We start from the raw sequence: 17,824 nt of genomic DNA on the forward strand, positions 1-17,824 counted from the left end.
CCGATCCATGATTCTCTCTCATCATTGATGTTTCTCTCTTTCCCTCTCCCTTCCTCTCTGAAATCAATAAAAATATATTTTTAAAAAAAATGGAGACCAAAACAGACAAGGACATTATCCTCTCAGAATAAGTAGCCTATGGATACAAAAACACTGATAAAACAATGTTCATTTATTCAAATATTTAACGACCTTTTATTATTTGCTAGGTACTGGGGATATAATGGTACGTTAGACAATTTATTCATAGATATGGTAAGAGTTATAAAGCAAAGAATAAGGATAGTGAGACTTTTCAACAGGGTTCTGACCCTAGAATTCCCTGAATATATGATATTTGTGGTAAAATATCAATAATGAGAAGCAGCTCATAAATAGGGAAAGTAAAAGACCATTCTTGTCAAAGGAACAGCATGTAGGTAGCTAGGGAACATGTGAATTGGGATTATGCTTAGTATAAAGTGAAGAATCAGAGAGAAGAAAATCGTAGAGACAGAAGGCTGAAAGTAGAGTTGGTAAGTACCTGAATCTTTCATACCTCGTTCCATTGTAATGGGATATTATGAAAGAGACTTAAGCAAGGTAATAAAATGACCAAATTTGTATTATCAGAATATCAATCTAGCTGTAGTGTAGAGAAGGCAGGTATAAAAGACCCAAAGAGGGACAACTGCAGAATTCTTGAGAGAGCTGGTGGCTTAAACTAAGGTGGTTATAGTAGTGGTAGAAAAGTGAATGAATATAAAAAGAACTTAGGAAGTAGAATCAACAAATCTTGGTGACTAAACTGTGGGGCCAGAGGAGTTAGGAAAGTAGAAAAACACATAGGCATGATCCACAGATTCTCTAATATGAGCAATGGGGTCAATAGTTGAAATAGTTACAGAAGGAGAGAAGTCCAGAAAATGATTAACTGAGCTGAAAACTATGTATGGTCAGATAAAAATGAAGTGAAAAAGTCCCTTAAATTTAGCAGCATGAAGACTGCTACCTTAGTAAGAGGTTCGGTAACAGTGTTAATAAGGAAAACAAGCTGTAAGAGACTTAACTGTGTAAGTGGTGTCCCAAAGCAGCCTAAGCACACCAAGGGAGCTGGACAAAATGGTCCACTGGGGCTCTGTCTGATGTTGCCCAATGGTTAGAGCATCAGACCGCGCACTGAAGGGTCACAGGTTTGATTCCCCGTCAAACCTTTAAAGTCTTTACAGTTCACAAAGCTTTCTTTTCACATATTCTATCTTATCTGATGCCTACAGTCACTTAGCATCATTACTAGTTTATCTAATACCGTCAACTAACAGCTCCCCAGAAGCATTCATAAACACCAGCTGCACTTATTATTTTTTTTTTAAATATATTTTATTGATTTTGTACAGAGAGGAAGGGAGAGGGATAGAGTTAGAAACATCGATCAGCTGCCTCCTGCCCACCCCTTACTGGGGATATGTCTGCAACCAAGGTACATGCCCTTGACTGGAATCGAACCTGGGACCCTTTAGTACGCAGGCCAACGCTCTATCCACTGAGCCAAACCGGTCAGGGCTGCACTTATTATTATAAAAAAAATATTAGCTGTGATGTTAATGAGTAGAAAATATTTTAAAGACTCAAAGGTTAATATAAGTCAATTGAGGCACAAGAGTGAACCTCCATGAAAAAAAAGTGTATATTTTGTCAAATCACATGATATAACCACTCAACAAGAATTATAAAATAGAACTGTAACTGTCTCTTCCTCCAGTTTCTATCACTTTTATTCTTTATTTTTTAAAAACAAGCTTTCGGCCTCCCCAGCCCTACACAAAGGAATAACTGCCAATCATTTTCCTACCAGGGAGGTGAGGTTAAAATCTCTGGAATTATTCAGCTGGAGAAAATTAAGAGATTTAATCACCGACTCCATATAAAGCTCTGCTATATGGAGGATAATACAGTGTTTTACAAAATTAAAATAAGAGAGCCCGGCTGGTGAGGCTCAGTGGTTGATCATCGACCTTTGAATCAGGAGGTCAAGGTTCGATTCCGGTCAGGGCACATGCCCAGGTTGTGGCCAGAACCCCAGTGGGGGACATACAGGAGGCAGCTGGTAAATGATTCTCTCTTCCTCTCTGAAATAAATAAAAATCTATTTTTAAAAAATTAAAATAAGAGAATATGAGTTTAAATTGACTATTGATAAGTTACTATAATGAAAATACTTAAGGACCTATATCAAAGGGACTTTTGTAAACAGGACAATTTCCTATTAAATAAGAAACAGTAGTTTGATTTAAGTTCTTCAGAACTGTATATCTGTATACGCTATTAACTAAACATCACTAATTTGCTAGTACCACTATCAGTAAATTAATGCATTATTTACCTTAAACCTAAAAAAGCTGAATTTTTTATTGAACTGAGGTAATGATAATGGTTAGGTTGCTGGAATTAATAATTTCTATGGTGATTGGCAGCAGGTAAAATTTAGATCAGAAGTATCAATGCAGCAGAGGAAATATTTGACAGCCATACCACCATTAGCAAATTTATTACTTTGTTTGAGCTAATTTGTGTAATTGATTTAAGTACCAAGGCATTTATGTACAGGTACATTTATAATTAAAAAACAAAACTTACCCTAAGAAGCAGTAAAGCATAAGTTAAGATTTAAAAGTATAAATAAAAGACAGCCATTTCCCCCACTTTTGTTACAAATTTGAGAATATTTTAGAGTTGGGAAAATTTGGATGTATTAGAATAGCTGAGGCATAAATTCAGGAATAAGTCATAACATATTTCAGAGCTTCTGCTGTTTCAACTTTAAAAAAAACAGAAGAGGTTTAATTCTAACATTACCATTGGAGCAAATGGTGGATTTGATGACTGCCCTCCACTGTCCCCTACATGCTGGGTTAACCCATTAGGATCTGAAGACTGTGCTGTAGGAAGCTGGATACTGGTTGCAGGTTGCTGAGATAATTCTGCTTTGTGGCTCTTATATGATTCATCCAATCTGCTACTTCTCTCTGTGGCAATGAGGTCACGAATTTTTTGCAGCTGATCCACTGAAGCTTTTTTAGGAAAGATAAGATGTGTTTCTCCCTGGAATTTATAAAATTAGGAAAATTTTAATCTTTGCTTAATACTAATAGTCATTCTTTTACATATATGTATAAATGAAGCCAATACTATAGAAAATATCATCTTTTTTAAAAAATATATTTTATTGATTTTTTACAGAGAAGAAGGGAGAGAGATAGAGAGCTAGAAACATCGATGAGAGAGAAACATCGATCAGCTGCCTCCCGCACACCTCCCACTAGGGATGTGCCCGCAACCCAGGCACATGCCCCTGACCAGAATCGAACCCGGGACCCTTCAGTCCACAGGCCGACGCTCTATCCACTGAGCCAAACCGGCTTTAGCGAAAATATCATATTTTAATAATCATTGTTTTCTTATTATATGGCACTTTTTAAATATGCAAAGGTAATGCCTAACATGAACAAGAAAATTTGTCTTCTTGTTAGCATATAATGCTAAGCCTATTTTATTAGTTCAAAGAACCTTTAAAAAAGTGTTTATCTTAAAAAAAAAAAAAGCATTTATCTTTTAGGAATACTAAGTCAGAAAGCCTCATAAGAGTTGCAAATATGCATATTCCTATCTTCCCTGCAACAGTATATAATAACTACTGTTCCCTATGACATTCCCCATGAAATAATGATACTAGAGATACAGCCATACCAAATGATCACTGGTCACATAAGACAAATAAGAAGTTACATAACTTTTTAATCTTCTAAAACCAAGTCTTTAGAGAACAGCTACATAATTAGAAGTCTGTATATAGTTTTCATTAATTCCACCAAGATAACACAAAGTACACCCGAATGGTCAATTCAAAATCATGGATTGTTAACAATAATACTTGTCCAAAGTATTAGAAAAATAACAGTTGATATACACTAGCCTACTAAGAGCATATGTCTGGTCCAAACAAAATGAACTATCAAAAAATAAAAATCCAATTATTTATGCAGCGATTCATTTAATAAATACCCATAATATTATCAGAATGCTTGAAATATAATAAACATTATAACAAAGCTCACAATGTAAAATAGCAAATTACAAAACAAGAAAAAAGATGAAATGAAAATAGAGTCAACCAATTTTCAAGGTGTTGAGAAGCAGCAGTGTTACAACAGTAATTCTACCAACTGCAAATGAGATAAAACAGTTGTTACAAAGTGCAGTAGACAGACTTGAAGACTGTAAGCATTTAAATTAAACTCCACAATTGAGAATAACCTTATTTTCCTGGTGATGGCAGACCTAGAGGAATTAACACCAAAACATTACTCAATGACATGAAAATCAATTCTACATTAATTCTTTTTAAAAAAAGCTGAAAGAGGCCAGCAAGCTCCATACATTGCTCATAATAGCTATAAAAAGAGACTATTTCCACATATTGTGTTTACTAGAGGCCCTCGGCTTGGCCTGGCCCGAGGGGTCCCAGATTGCGAGAGGGCACGATTGGGCTGGGGAGAGACGCGGGAGGTTAGCCAGCTGGGGAGGGACCGCGGGAGGGCTCCAGGGTATGTCAGGCCTGTCTTGCTCAGTCCCGACGGCCTGACCCCAGCAGCAAGCTAACCTACTAGTCCAGTGATTCCCAAAGTGGGCGCTACCGCCCCCTGGTGGGCGCTGCAGCGATCCAGGGGGGCGGTGATGGCCACAGGTGCATTTGTTTTAACTTTTTTTGTATTATCTTTCTATTTGAGTTCAATAAATAGTTTCATAATTTCAAACTTCAATGTTTCTAATTTACACCTTTCTTTACTATATTTTACGAAAAGGGTAGAAACATTAATACATATATCTTTCTGTTTAATTGCTATTAAAATTTTTAAAAAATTAATTTCCAGGGGGCGCTGAGTAATATTTTTTCTGGAAAGGGGGCGGTAGGCCAAATAAGTTTGGGAACCACTGTGCTAGTCAGAGTGTCTGGCCCCTGGGGGTCAATGCATCTCATAGCGACTGGTCGACCAGGTCAACTGTCTGCCCTCTGGTGGTCAGTGCACGTTACAGCGAGTGATTGAGCGGCCTGAGCCTATCATTAGCATACTATGCTTTAACTGGTTGAATGGACAACCGGACACTTAGTATATTAGGCTTTTATTATATAGGATGTGTTCTAGCCTTGTGCTAAGCACTTTACACACATTAAACTAATTCTCACAACCAGCCTGAGAGATAGGCATTAGGTTAATCTCCACTTTTATATGAAAATATGAAGGCTTAGAGAAGTTAAATATCCTGCCTGATGCTACAGAACTGTCAGAGCAAGCATTCAAACTGCATGATCTTAATTGTTAGGCTATTACTGACTCAGACTGAACAGAGACCAAAAACCACATTTGTACAGTTGAAAGGGATGAGCAAAAAGAGACTATTTCTATAGTTGTAATGATTATCTACATGATAATTGGCACAAATTGGAACACAATGATTTTTCCAACATTAGAAGGAACTACCTCACATCTATGATGAGGTCTGGGAAAAGAAACCAGACGTCTGGCTTAAATCCAAGTATGGAGGCTTCTGATCTCCTACTGTTGTTAGTGGAGGAGCAGTGAGAGAAATAGCTGACACTATGGACAGTGATGGAAAATATCAGGAAAAGTACCTGGGACTATGTCTCAGTCCACAGGTTAGAGAGGCCCTGATAAGACACACTAAGACAGAGATGCTGCTCATGCCTTGTTTCCCTTCCCTTCATTCTTTTTAGGACCAGTTCCAACAGAACATGATTATGACCAGAGTGTCTGAACCAAACAAGTTTAATCAACAGCACTACATTTTCATTAAAGGAAAAAATTACAGGCTTAATGTCCTAGGTCCAATAACATTTTAAGATAACAATGAGAATTCTAGTATTCAACAACCCTGTTTCTTAATGCATTTTTGCTGAGATAATTCTCATTGTCAGATGTTAAGCAAACCTGGTCCCTGCCCACTAAATGCTGGTAATTAATATCTTTCAGTCACCAAGACAACCCAAAACGTCCCCTCTAACTCCTAATGTCTACTATCTGTCTAACCTACTAGAATGCAAGCTTCATGTAAGAAAAGATGTATATCTACCTAGTTCACTAATACATTCCTAAGGCCTGAAATAGAATCTGGGGAGGCAAGCAGTGAGGCACAAAGGACAGTATATCTTTTTTTTTTTTTTTAAATCTTTATTGTCCAGATATTTAGTTGTTCCTCTTTTTCCCCCACATAGCTCCCCTCCACCTGGTTCCCACCCCACCCTCTGCCCTTACTCCCCCCCCCCCCCGTCCTCATCCATAGGTGTACGATTTTTGTCCAGTCTCTTCCCACACCCCCACACCCCTTTCCCCCTCTTGAGAATTGTCAGTACGCTCCCTTTCTATGCCCCTGATTCTATTATATTCACCACTTTACTCTGTTCATCAGATTTTTTATTCACTTGATTTTTAGATTCACTTGTTGATAGATGTGTATTTGTTGTTCATAATTTTTATCTTTACCTTTTTCTTCTTCCTCTTCTTAAAGGATACCTTTCAGCATTTCATTTAATACTGGTTTGGTGGTGATGAACTCCTTTAGCTTTTTCTTATCAGAGAAGCTCTTTATCTGACCTTCAATTCTAAATGATAGCTTTGCTGGGTAAAGTAATCTTGGTTGTAGGTTCTTGCTATTCATCACTTTGAATATTTCTTGCCACTCCCTTCTGGCCTGCATGGTTTCTGTTGAGAAATCAGCAGACAGTCCTATGGGCACTGCCTTGTAGGTAACTAACTGTTTTTCTCTTGTTGCTTTTAAGATTCTCTCTTTGTCTTTTGCCCTTGGCATTTTAATTATGATGTGTCCTGGTATGGTCCTCTTTGGATTCCTTTTGTTTGGGATTCTATGCGCTTCCTGGACTTGTAAGTCTATTTCTTTCACCAGGTAGGGGAAGTTTTCTGTCATTATTTCTTCAAATTGGTTTTCAATATCTTGCTCTCTCTCTTCTTCTGGCACCCCCATAATTCGGATGTTGGTTCGCTTGAAGTTGTTCCAGAGGCTCCTTACACTATCTTCATATTTTTGGATTCTTTTTTCTTTTTGCTTTTCTGGTTGGGTGTTTTTTGCTTCTTCGTAGTTCAAATCTTTGACTTGATTCTTGGGATCCTGTCTGTTGTTGGATCTCTGTATATTATTCTTTATTTCAGTCCGTGTATGTTGAATTTCTAGTTGGTCCTTTTTCATATCCTTGAGGGTCTCACTAGATTTATCGAGGGTCTCACTAAATTGATTGGCGGTTTCTAGAAAATTTTTGAAAAACCTTTTAACTCTATATCCAGTAGTTTGCTTTCCTCCATTTCTGTCATTTGTGACCTGTTTCTTTGTCTCCGCATTTTTTATGCTTCCCTGCATTGATAGAGTGGCTTTCTGTGCTAGGTATCCTATAGGACCCAGTGGCTCAGCCTCACCAATTACCTGGGGTAGACACTCTTCGTGCACCCCTTTGTGGCCTGTGTGCACAGTCTTGTTGTAGTTAAGCCTTGATTGTTGTAGGTATCACTGGGAGGAATTGACCTCCAGGTCAATTTTCTGTGAGAATCAAATGTGTCTACAGTGGGAGAACTTCTGTGCTGAAGACACCCTTATGGGGCAAGACTTGCTTCAGTGGGGCTTTGGTGCTCCCTGATTCTGCCCCCTGAGTGTGTCCCTTATGGATCTGAGGAGTTGTAATCTGGATGGTCCCAATCTGACCACTGGGTACACAGGCTCTTGGATCTCTAAGGAGGTGCTAATTTAGCCTCTGCCTGAGGCTACCCAGCAGGAGCTACGGAGAGATCTGCAGGTTCCTCTTCCTTGTTTGGGTTTTGGAGGTGCCCAGATGAGGCCCAGCTGTGAAGCAATGCAAGCTGCTGTGAGGCCTTGGGCCTTCTTTTGGATGTTCTGGGTCTTTCTGATCCAGCTGCAGTTTGTTAGGTAATTTTAGGTCTCAAAGGGCCAGCCCATTCATATGCAAAAGCCTCTGCACACCGCTTGGGTGGGGTGGGGTCTCTGGGAATCAACAGGGCGGAGCAAACAGCCATGGCTGATCCTCAGTCCTGCCCTAAGAGGTCCTGGGTCTCAGTGTCCTGGTAATCACTGCAAGCACCTCTGAGAGAAAGCCGCCCTCGAGTTCCGCCCGCTGCCAGACAGTGCAGTTTCTCCCCGTATGAGTCTGGGTCCCCAGAGACTCGTCCGGAACTGGAGTCAGGGCTGTCGAGAGCTTGTGCCTCCCTCCCGATTGCAAAAGACACCAGTGTCCTCCGTTGCCAGCCCCTTTCCGCGCGTGCTTGAGCCTCCATACCTCTGCACTTTACTTCTGCACCTCCTCTGAGTCTCAGTGTGCTTTTCTCTTTCCTTCTAGTTGTAGAATTTCCACTCAGCCAGCCTTCCTGTGGTTCTGGATGATGTCTGGAAAGTATATCTTATAGCAACTTAGCACCCTAACAATTTCTACAGCCTGGTCAATTCTGACTGCTACTGACAACTGAGTCTCCATAACCTGGTTCAACTTTTTTCAGTATTCCACAAACTATAAATAGTTAAGCATATACACATAAAGAAAATTCACAATCTTGATTACTACTTTCACTGTGTCATAAAATTAAACTATCCCACAGATGACAGAAGATAGAAACACCATACATTTCTGTTGATCTAAAAATAAACAACAAAAAAACAACAGACTAAGATTCTTTTCTCCTGTCACAGAACTTATGTGTGACAACTAAGCTCACTTTTTTGGTTTTAATCTTTTCATTTCTTATGGAGACAGATGGTTACACCCTATTTCTATTCATGTGTGCTCACAAATCAGGTTTTTGCTAAAAGTCAAAAGTGAGCTAGAATTTGGTCCTTCCTTGCGTTACATGTCTGACCTCACAATTCAGACTGAGACTTTTCCCTGTGGGAGAGGTGTTCTATTTTACTGTGATTTTACAATATATTTATTGTGACTTTTAAATGTCTAATAGGTGAAGAAATAACTAGTCCCACAGATTTCCCCAATGATCAATAAATTTTAAAAATATTAATCTAATTTAGGTAATTATATATCAACACAATAATGAATGCTTCATACATTCACTGAGGAGGCGGAGGAGATGAAACTCTTGAACAGACTTACCTCCTCAAAGCCCATTTCAAATAAACATTCAACGGCTCCTCTGACGGGCAAGAGTCTAGTAGAAAAAGTTGTGTTTCCAATCCGAATAGATCTATATTTTTCATCATTAGGGTTTCTGATTAAAAACAAAATAAAAGTCTGATTACATATGTAACAGTTAATATTTTTCACGGTTTTTTGCATTCCTTTTCACATTTTATACCAGCTATATTCCTACAAAGTAGGATAAATCCCAACTTTAAAGAAAGGGGGAGCACAGTCTGGAAAAGTGCCTGATTTTGTGATTCTTTCCTTACCATACATTTCTACAACATCACTGTTTAATTTCACAGCTGAAAATATTAATGCTGCCATAGGAAATCCATGTGGTATTTTAATACTGGGCTATTAAAGCTGGATACCTTTATGAGTTTTTAGGTTGCTAGGGAAAAAATCCTTGTCAGCGAGCTCCAAAGAGGCAGCTGAAGGCTTTGCCCTACTTTGTTCTGATGAATCTCAATCATTAAAAATGGTGTGTGATGGCCCAGCCGCAGTGGCTCATGGTTGAGCATCAACCTATGAACCAGGAGGTCATAATTCGATTCTCCGGTGGCTCGATCCCCAGTAGGGGGCGTGTAGGAGGCAGCCAGATTCTCTCTCATCACTGATGTTTCTCTCTCTCTCTCTCTCCCCCTCTCCCTTCCTCTTTGAAATAAAAATATATTAAAAAAAAAGAATGGTGTGTGACACATAGATGGTGGCTAATAAACATTTATGAAATAAATGAATAAAAGAAATTAAGAAGCTATAAAACAGATCACAGTTCCTCAAAGACTTTACTTCTGACAAACATGAACTTAGGTATACCTTTAATCACTTGATTTTCTTTCTTCCCTAAACAATGACTGGCTGTATTTACTGTAAGTTCTGCTTCAGCTCAAGATATATTTTTGTCACAGCAAATATGATGATAAAATGAAGATATGAATTTCTTTTACCATAATTAACATTTTGAATAGTATACATGTGATGAGACCGGCATATGAAAAGCTTTGATTTGAGTTTGATAAGAACCTTGATAAATCAGAAAGGCTATTTTAAAAAAAAGAAAGAAATACAAAATTAAGGTAATCATACTATTATACTCTAAATATCTTCGGAACATAATTTAGTATGATAAGTTGGTTTTACATTTGATACCAACTCTTTGTAAATGGTGGTGGCTTCCATTAGGATTACATTAAGGATTCTGAGGCTGTGTCTGGGATCCACAGGAAGGAGTTTTGAGGCCAGCTGCCCAGGGTATGAAACTGGTGGTGGTGGGGGATGCTAGCAACTGATTGACTATGTTTGCCCTAACTAAACATGCTCTCTGAATATTATGATATAAAAACACCCCCCAAAAGAATTTTTAATTGTGGAAGTCTTGACGAATTTCACGTTTCTTTTCCATCAAGCAATTCCCTACTGCCCAATTGTTGTAAATACTATATGAATCATTTTTAAACCTCTTTTCCTTAATTTCAAAAATTATACAAATTACAGAATATTCATAGACAAAATCTCTAAAATTCTCAAAATGTCCACACAGATTGGTGCTAACCTACAAACACTTTGCTACCCATTCACAAGAAGGAAAGCAATTGAGAGTATTCATATTGCCATGAAACTTTCATTATATTTTACAAAAATTTTAGCTTCACACTATTGGAAATTAAAAACAAACAAAACCAAGGGGGAGAAACCAAGATGGCGGCATAGGTAAACACCTGAAATTGCTGCCTCTCACAACCACTTCAAAACTACAACTAAAAGACAAAACGGACATCACCCAGAACCACAGGAAGGCTGGCTGAGTGAAAATTCTACAACTAAAAAGAAAGAGAAAAGCACACTGAGACTCACAGGAGGTGTGGAAGTAAAGTGTAGAGGGAAGCAGCCAAAATGCAGAGACAAAGAAACAGGTCACAAATGACAGAAATGGAGGAAAGCGAACTACTGGATATAGAGTTCAAAACCACGGTTATAAGGTTTTTCAAGAATTTTCTAGAAACCGCCGATCAATTTAGTGAGACCCTTGATAAATCTAGTGAGACCCTCGAGGATATGAAAAAGGACCAACTAGAAATTAAGCATACACAGACTGAAATAAAGAATAATATACAGAGATCCAACAGCAGACTAGAGGATCCCAAGAATCTAGTCAAAGATTTGAAATACGAAGAAGCAAAAAACACCCAACCAGAAAAGCAAAAAGAAAAAAGAATCCAAAAATATGAAGATAGTGTAAGGAGCCCTGGAACAACTTCAAGCGAACCAACATCCGAATTATGGGGGTGCCAGAAGAAGAGAGAGAGCAAGATATTGAAAACCAATTTGAAGAAATAATGACAGAAAACTTCCCCTACCTGGTGAAAGAAATAGACTTACAAGTCCAGGAAGCGCATAGAATCCCAAACAAAAGGAATCCAAAGAGGACCACACCAAGACACATAATTAAAATGCCAAGGACAAAAGACAAAATCTTAAAAGCAGCAAGAGAAAAACAGTTAGTTACCTACAAGGCAGTGCCCATATGCTTGTCAGCTGATTTCTCAACAGAAACTATGCAGGCCAGAAGGGAGTGGCAAGAAATATTCAAAGTGATGAATAGCAAGAACCTACAACCAAGATTACTTTACCCAGCAAAGCTATCATTTAGAATTGAAGGTCAGAATTAAAGAACTTCACAGATAAGAAAAAGCTAAAGGAGTTCATCACCACCAAACCAGTATTATATGAAATGCTGAAAGGTATCCTTTAAGAAGAGGAAGGAGAAGAAGAAAGGTAAAGGTAAAAATTATGAACAACAAATACATATCTATCAACAAGTGAATCTAAAAATCAAGTGAGTAAAAAATCTGATGAACCGAATAAACTGGTGAATTTAATAGAATCAGGGGCATAGAAAGGGAGTGGACTGACAATTCTCGGGGGAGAAAGGGGTGTGGGGGTGCGGGAAGAGACTGGACAAAAATCGTACACCTATGGATGAGGACAGTGTGGGGGGGGGGGTTAGGGCAGAGGGTGGGGTGGGAACCAGGTGGAGGGGAGCAATGGGGGGGAAAAGAGAGGAACAACTGTAATAATCTGAACAATAAAGATTTAATAATAATAAGAAAAAGTAGGTTGGCAAAAAAATAATAAAATAAATAAAATAAAATAAAAAACAAACAAAACCATGGTTATTCACTCCAGTTCATTTGAGAATCATAGTTGAGAACCTCAAAGAAAAAGCTATATTCTATTGTATTCTTTCATTCTGTGTTTTAGTGCAAGGTTTCTCAATCTTGGCATTACTGACATTTGAGGCCTTTGAGAGGCTGGCTTGGGCACAGCAAGTGTTTAGCATCCTTGGCATCTATGCCACACTGTATCACCAGTGTGCCTTTCTTACCACATAAACAAAAAAACATTAAACTGAAAAATAATCCTACATTATCAAAGCTAGTTACAGATAAATTATGCATCTTCCCATGATTTTCAACACATTCCATAGGGTGTAATAAACACATCAGTACTTCCAGGATGATATAGTCTACCGCTGTAAAACTGCTTGAGTTATTTCAATCTACCTTTTCTCAATAGCTTCCAGATTTCACATGATCAAAGTCTTTCTCTGGGCTTCATTTTCTAATTTTTCTTTCCACTCTCACCACTGTTTTGATATAGCTTATTTTTATATGTTTCACACTAACTGTTGATATAAAGCTTCTCTGCTATATGTTTTGTATAGTTTAGTTTCTATTGAGCAATTTTTTATCTTTTTATAACATGGATGGACCTCACATATCATTTATCTGTTTTTCCCACTAAAACCAAATTGCAAACAACAACAAAATTACAGTATAATGTCCAGTTACCCAAATCCTATCTTCCTCTTTTTAAATATGTTGAGCAGACCAGTCATGGTCTTGAGCCCAAACTGATGCCAAAAGTCTGCCCCAGAAGCACTCAAAGGCTTAGAGAACGTGGCTATATGGCCATCATCAAACCTCAAATTCCATTTCCTCCTTTGGAAAAGTGCATGCAAACACTTTCAGAATCTCTAGCTTTATAGCATCATCCCAGGTTGTCTAATATTCTTGACCTCATTACTATTCTCCTTATCTTGCAGTGTCTAAAGCAGCGGTTCTCAACCTGTGGGTCACGACCCCTTTGACAGTTGAACAGCCCTTCCACAGGAGTCGCCTAAGACCATCCTGCTTATCAGATATTTACATTACGATTCATAACAGTAGTAACATTACAGTTATGAAGTACCAACGAAAATAATTTTATGGTTGGGTCACAACATGAGGAACTATAAAGGGCCAGAAGGTTGAGAACCACTGGTAAGGTATCCCTAAGAATCATCTTTATTTTTGCTTGATCTTCTTCCATTAACTTAATTTTCTCTGCAGACTTTTCTCAAATGTTTTTCTTTTTTTAAATCTCTGTTGACCACTGACTATCTCTGCAAGTTGTAATATTTATTTTGCTGGTTATCAACTATTTTGCATCTTTACATGAGTTTTTTGGGGGGTGGGTGTTGTCGGATAATGAATGGGGTCCTGAAAGGGAGCAAAATTTCTGGTACCTCACTCAACCACAACTTTTAACATATTTTGGTGTCTTCCAAGTTGTCTCACCCCCAATATCTACCAAATTGTTTAATTTATGGGGAGAAAAAGGTCTTTGTTTTTACTATTGCAATGGTAGGGAAGTCATGCTTTTCTCCTTACATATAAAAGGCTGATATGCTAAATGTCCAACTGTCCATCACATAGCAATGCCCAGCTTCCTCTCCTTAGCGACTAGTCTCCTTGGAGTTTCTTCAGCCCAGGATATGACTTGCTTTATAGCCAGGTGCAAACATTTCACACTTTAACCAAATGTGTGTGAAGCGTTTTCCCATGCCTCATCTCATTTGATCCTCACCGAAGTCCTGGAATAGGTAGATAGGAGACTCGGTGGAATCCTATTTTCTTTTCATTAGCCGGAAAACAGAGATTTAGAAAGCTTAGAAACTTGATCCGACTAAAAAGAAGAAATGGTGGACCTTGAAAATGACTTCAGGTTTCTCACTGCGCAGAATATAGTCAAACACTGCTGCAGTTAAATATTTTACCCTTTGTTCTCCCTGCATGATCTACAATAATAATCTACTTTGTGTTGATATTTACTGCTGTGTTGCTGACAATTATCTGAAAGATAAGTTGGGGTGCTTCACTGGGCTGGAAAAAGCTTAGCGAAATCAGAAAGCGGGTCTAATTAAGCAAGTTTATTCTATATCCATAAAAGGCTAAGTTGACTCGCATATGCACGGTACATATAAAGCTCTTGCTGGCGCCAATCGCACACATGTTTCCATCTGTCATTGTCAATTGTGAATTTGGTTGACACTTCTACTATAGAGAAAGGGCAAATAGCGATATTAAAATATTCTAATTAATTTCCTTTCAATGTGCACGAATTCGTTCACCGGGCCACTAGTCTACTATATTTTAAGATTTTCAGAAATGTTAGGAAAAGCAACCAAGTGAGTTGCTCAGTTTAAAAGGAATAAAAAGGTAAAAAAAAAAAAAAAAAAAATTACAATAGGCTTCACACTGAACTAAGAGCAGCTAAGAAAAAAGAAAAAAAATGTTTTTCTTTATTTCAGAAACACTGAGAATTAAATATATCTGATCATTTACCAGCTCTCTTCCTCTTTGGAATGCAAAATACTAGAAAGGGTTCACATAAATGGAAACTTAGTCATTACTAATCACAAAAGTTGCTTTGTAGGTCATTTAAAATATTTCTAGTCCTTCTGAAAATCTGTTATTTGGAGATACACGTACATTTTCAAAAACATTTATCTGCCTTAGAACCATGTGGGAACCATATTTGGCTTTAACTCTACAATTCTCTAGCTGACCACAAGGGAAACATACACATAATGTAGCTTGTTTAACATGAAAAACTGATAGATAACATGAGCCAAGTCGTTTATGTCTACCTTTTGCAAAAATCCCATAAGTAGGTGAGAGTTTACATAAATTGCCTATAATCACACTTTTATAAAATGGTTGGCTGGGGAATTAAACTCACCAGCCTGATCACAAACCTTATATATTCTCCACCACGCAAGATACCACCAAACTCCCCAATCCTCATTTAACTACCTTGTCGAGCGTAACCTAAATTAGAAATCTGAAGTTATTTTGATGTCTCCTCACATTACCAGTTCTTGCATTCGGTCATCCAAAATTGGCCATCCTTGCTTATAATACTTCGCTCTCCATTCTATCCACATTTACGCTTATGATTCCTGCAATAGCTTCACAAATGAAACCCATGCCTTTTCAAAACTCCTTCATATGCTTCTCTTTGAGCCTAGAAACTAATCACTTTGTCTTGCCTATCATGTCAAATACAAGTTCTCTGCTACTCCATTAACTGGACCCATCTTATCAAACTTCTGTTCTCAAAACTGTTCTGTGTTAGGTCCCCCTGCGATCGCCTCACATAAACAAGTGAGAAGCACTGTCATGGAAACTGTTCTCTAGATTTTATGCTGTGGCTATTTTCCATACCTGTGTCTTTCTCCCAAACATATTTATTTTATTTGAAAGAAAAAAACACTTTCCTTTCTTGCTTCCCAATCATATATGGTGCTTTCATAAGCAATAACTATATAAAGTTTGATAAGGAAATTAATGGAAAATCAAATTTTTTTAAAAAGAACAAATTATCTTAGAAAACCATGTGGAATGCCAGTGAAACTATTACATATTTTTGAAAAAGTAGGTATCACTAAACACAGATCATCTTTATCTAGAAGTCAGTGAACTGGAAAAAGGTAAAAGGTGCAAATCCATGGCCTATAGTGCATGCAAATTAGCATGTATTCTATTCTGCAATTTCATTAGCTTTATGACTCTGAGTTGGGAAATAGGAAAAACGTCATCTAAAACAGAAATTTAAAGCTTAATCCAAAGTATTATTTTCACTTGTGTATAGTGACAAGTATTGTCGTGAAAACAAAAAAACTCTGCTAATGAAATTTTCATTTCAGCTCTCATTCTATGAAATTCTACGCCAGACCCTGAGGTAGGAGCAAGGGCTAGCAAGACACTGCTTACACAGTGCCTTATCCCTAATGGTAATAGGTTCCCCCTAACAGGAACGAGAACAGAAAACCTTGGTGTTCTCAACCCTCAAATAAGTTAGATTAGCAAATCTGTAATGTAGTGTGGCTAGAAATATAGAATAAAGCTGAAGCTTTCTAAAGAGGTTAGCAGGTCACTGGACTTGAAAGATAAAGGATGGTACCCACCCCTCCACTCCCATACCTGAAATAGTTTAAATTCTAAGAATATGAGGGCAGAGAGGAATACTATTACTTAAGACAAACTAAAATGGGTAGTTTTTCATACCATCTCCTGTTATATTAGTTCCAAACTCCTAATTCCCTTTTCAGATAAACACTTTTTAAGATCAGAAACACAAGCCAGTGAAAGGCTGTAACATGAACTGACAATGACAGCATGCCAGTTTCTTCTGTGAGTCTAGTAAACATTCATAATGATGATTATGATGCCAAGACATTTGCATGCAAAGGATTTCCCTCCTCAAAACACCTTAATTTTAGAGTTTTGGGGTTTCATTGCATTGAAAGCAGAAGCAAATCCTCATTACAAGGCCATTTCCCTTTTCTGAATAGTGGCCTTTAAATAGTTTGGCGGCTTTCCACATGAGAGGTCCCAGCTGATGGGCTCTGGAGAAGTCTACCTGTGAGTTCATTCATGCCGAGTCCACTGGCATCCCGGCGCTCGGGAGAGCTGTTTGACTCCTTAGGCCAGTGGTTCTCAACCTTCTGGCCCTTTAAATACAGTTCCTCGTGTTGTGACCCAACCGTAAATTATTTTTGTTGCTACTTCCTAACTGTAATGTGGCTACTGTTATGAATCATAATGTAAATATCTGATATGCTGGATGGCGACCCCTGTGAAAGGGTCGTTCGACCGCCAAAGGGGTCGCGACCCACAGGTTGAGAACCGCTGCAAGATGAGCTGAGAAAGGGGTCACAGAGGAGGAAGGGTCCCCACATAGGTCACAATTGTGTAGCTGTGTACAGTGCACAGGCTGCACCCCATGTGGCATCTGGCACATAATAAGGGCTCCCTATGTGTTTCCTTGAGTTTACTTTTAAGTCAGTAATGTTACCTATATGACCACTATTGTAACGGCCACGGGTTAAAACACTGCAGTTGTGGCTAATGTCACCTGACATCTATAACCTGAAATTAGCAGGGATTTCCTTTTAGACGCCATGCCAATGTACCCACCACTTGGAAGGTCAAGTGCTCCAGGGGCCGAGGGGGCACAGAGAACCTAGACAGCCATCCTGACCTGATAAACGAGGCCACACGCTAAAGCCCCGGGTACTCCTCCAAGCGAGTTCCACTTCCCTCCCCTGCACCCCAGGTCCCTGCTGAGGACACAGCCTTCGATCTAAGCCTGGTCGGCAGACTGCGGCTCTTTGGCCCCTTGAGTGTGGCTCTTCCTGAGCCTTAGGAGGACCCTAATTAAGTTAATCACAAGGTACCTACCCATATAGTTTAAGTTTAAAAATTTGGCTCTCCAAAGAAATTTCAATCG

General features: G+C 38.5%; 1 protein-coding gene across 2 annotated transcripts in view; it reads right to left on the reverse strand.

Moving 5' to 3' along the window:
• Nucleotides 1–17,824, reverse strand: part of NGLY1 (N-glycanase 1) — a 46,074-nt gene that overhangs the window by 27,284 nt on the left and 966 nt on the right. For both annotated transcript variants that reach the window (XM_059664101.1, XM_059664102.1), the window contains exons 2-3: nt 9,179–9,293; nt 2,836–3,081 (exon numbers count right to left, since the gene is read on the reverse strand). In XM_059664101.1, coding sequence (XP_059520084.1) covers nt 2,836–3,081; nt 9,179–9,293 — 361 coding nt within the window. The remainder of the gene's footprint in view (nt 1–2,835; nt 3,082–9,178; nt 9,294–17,824) is intronic.

The sequence above is a fragment of the Myotis daubentonii genome, chromosome 14 (genome assembly GCF_963259705.1).
Source record: "Myotis daubentonii chromosome 14, mMyoDau2.1, whole genome shotgun sequence".
NCBI classification, from domain to species: Eukaryota; Metazoa; Chordata; class Mammalia; order Chiroptera; family Vespertilionidae; genus Myotis; species Myotis daubentonii.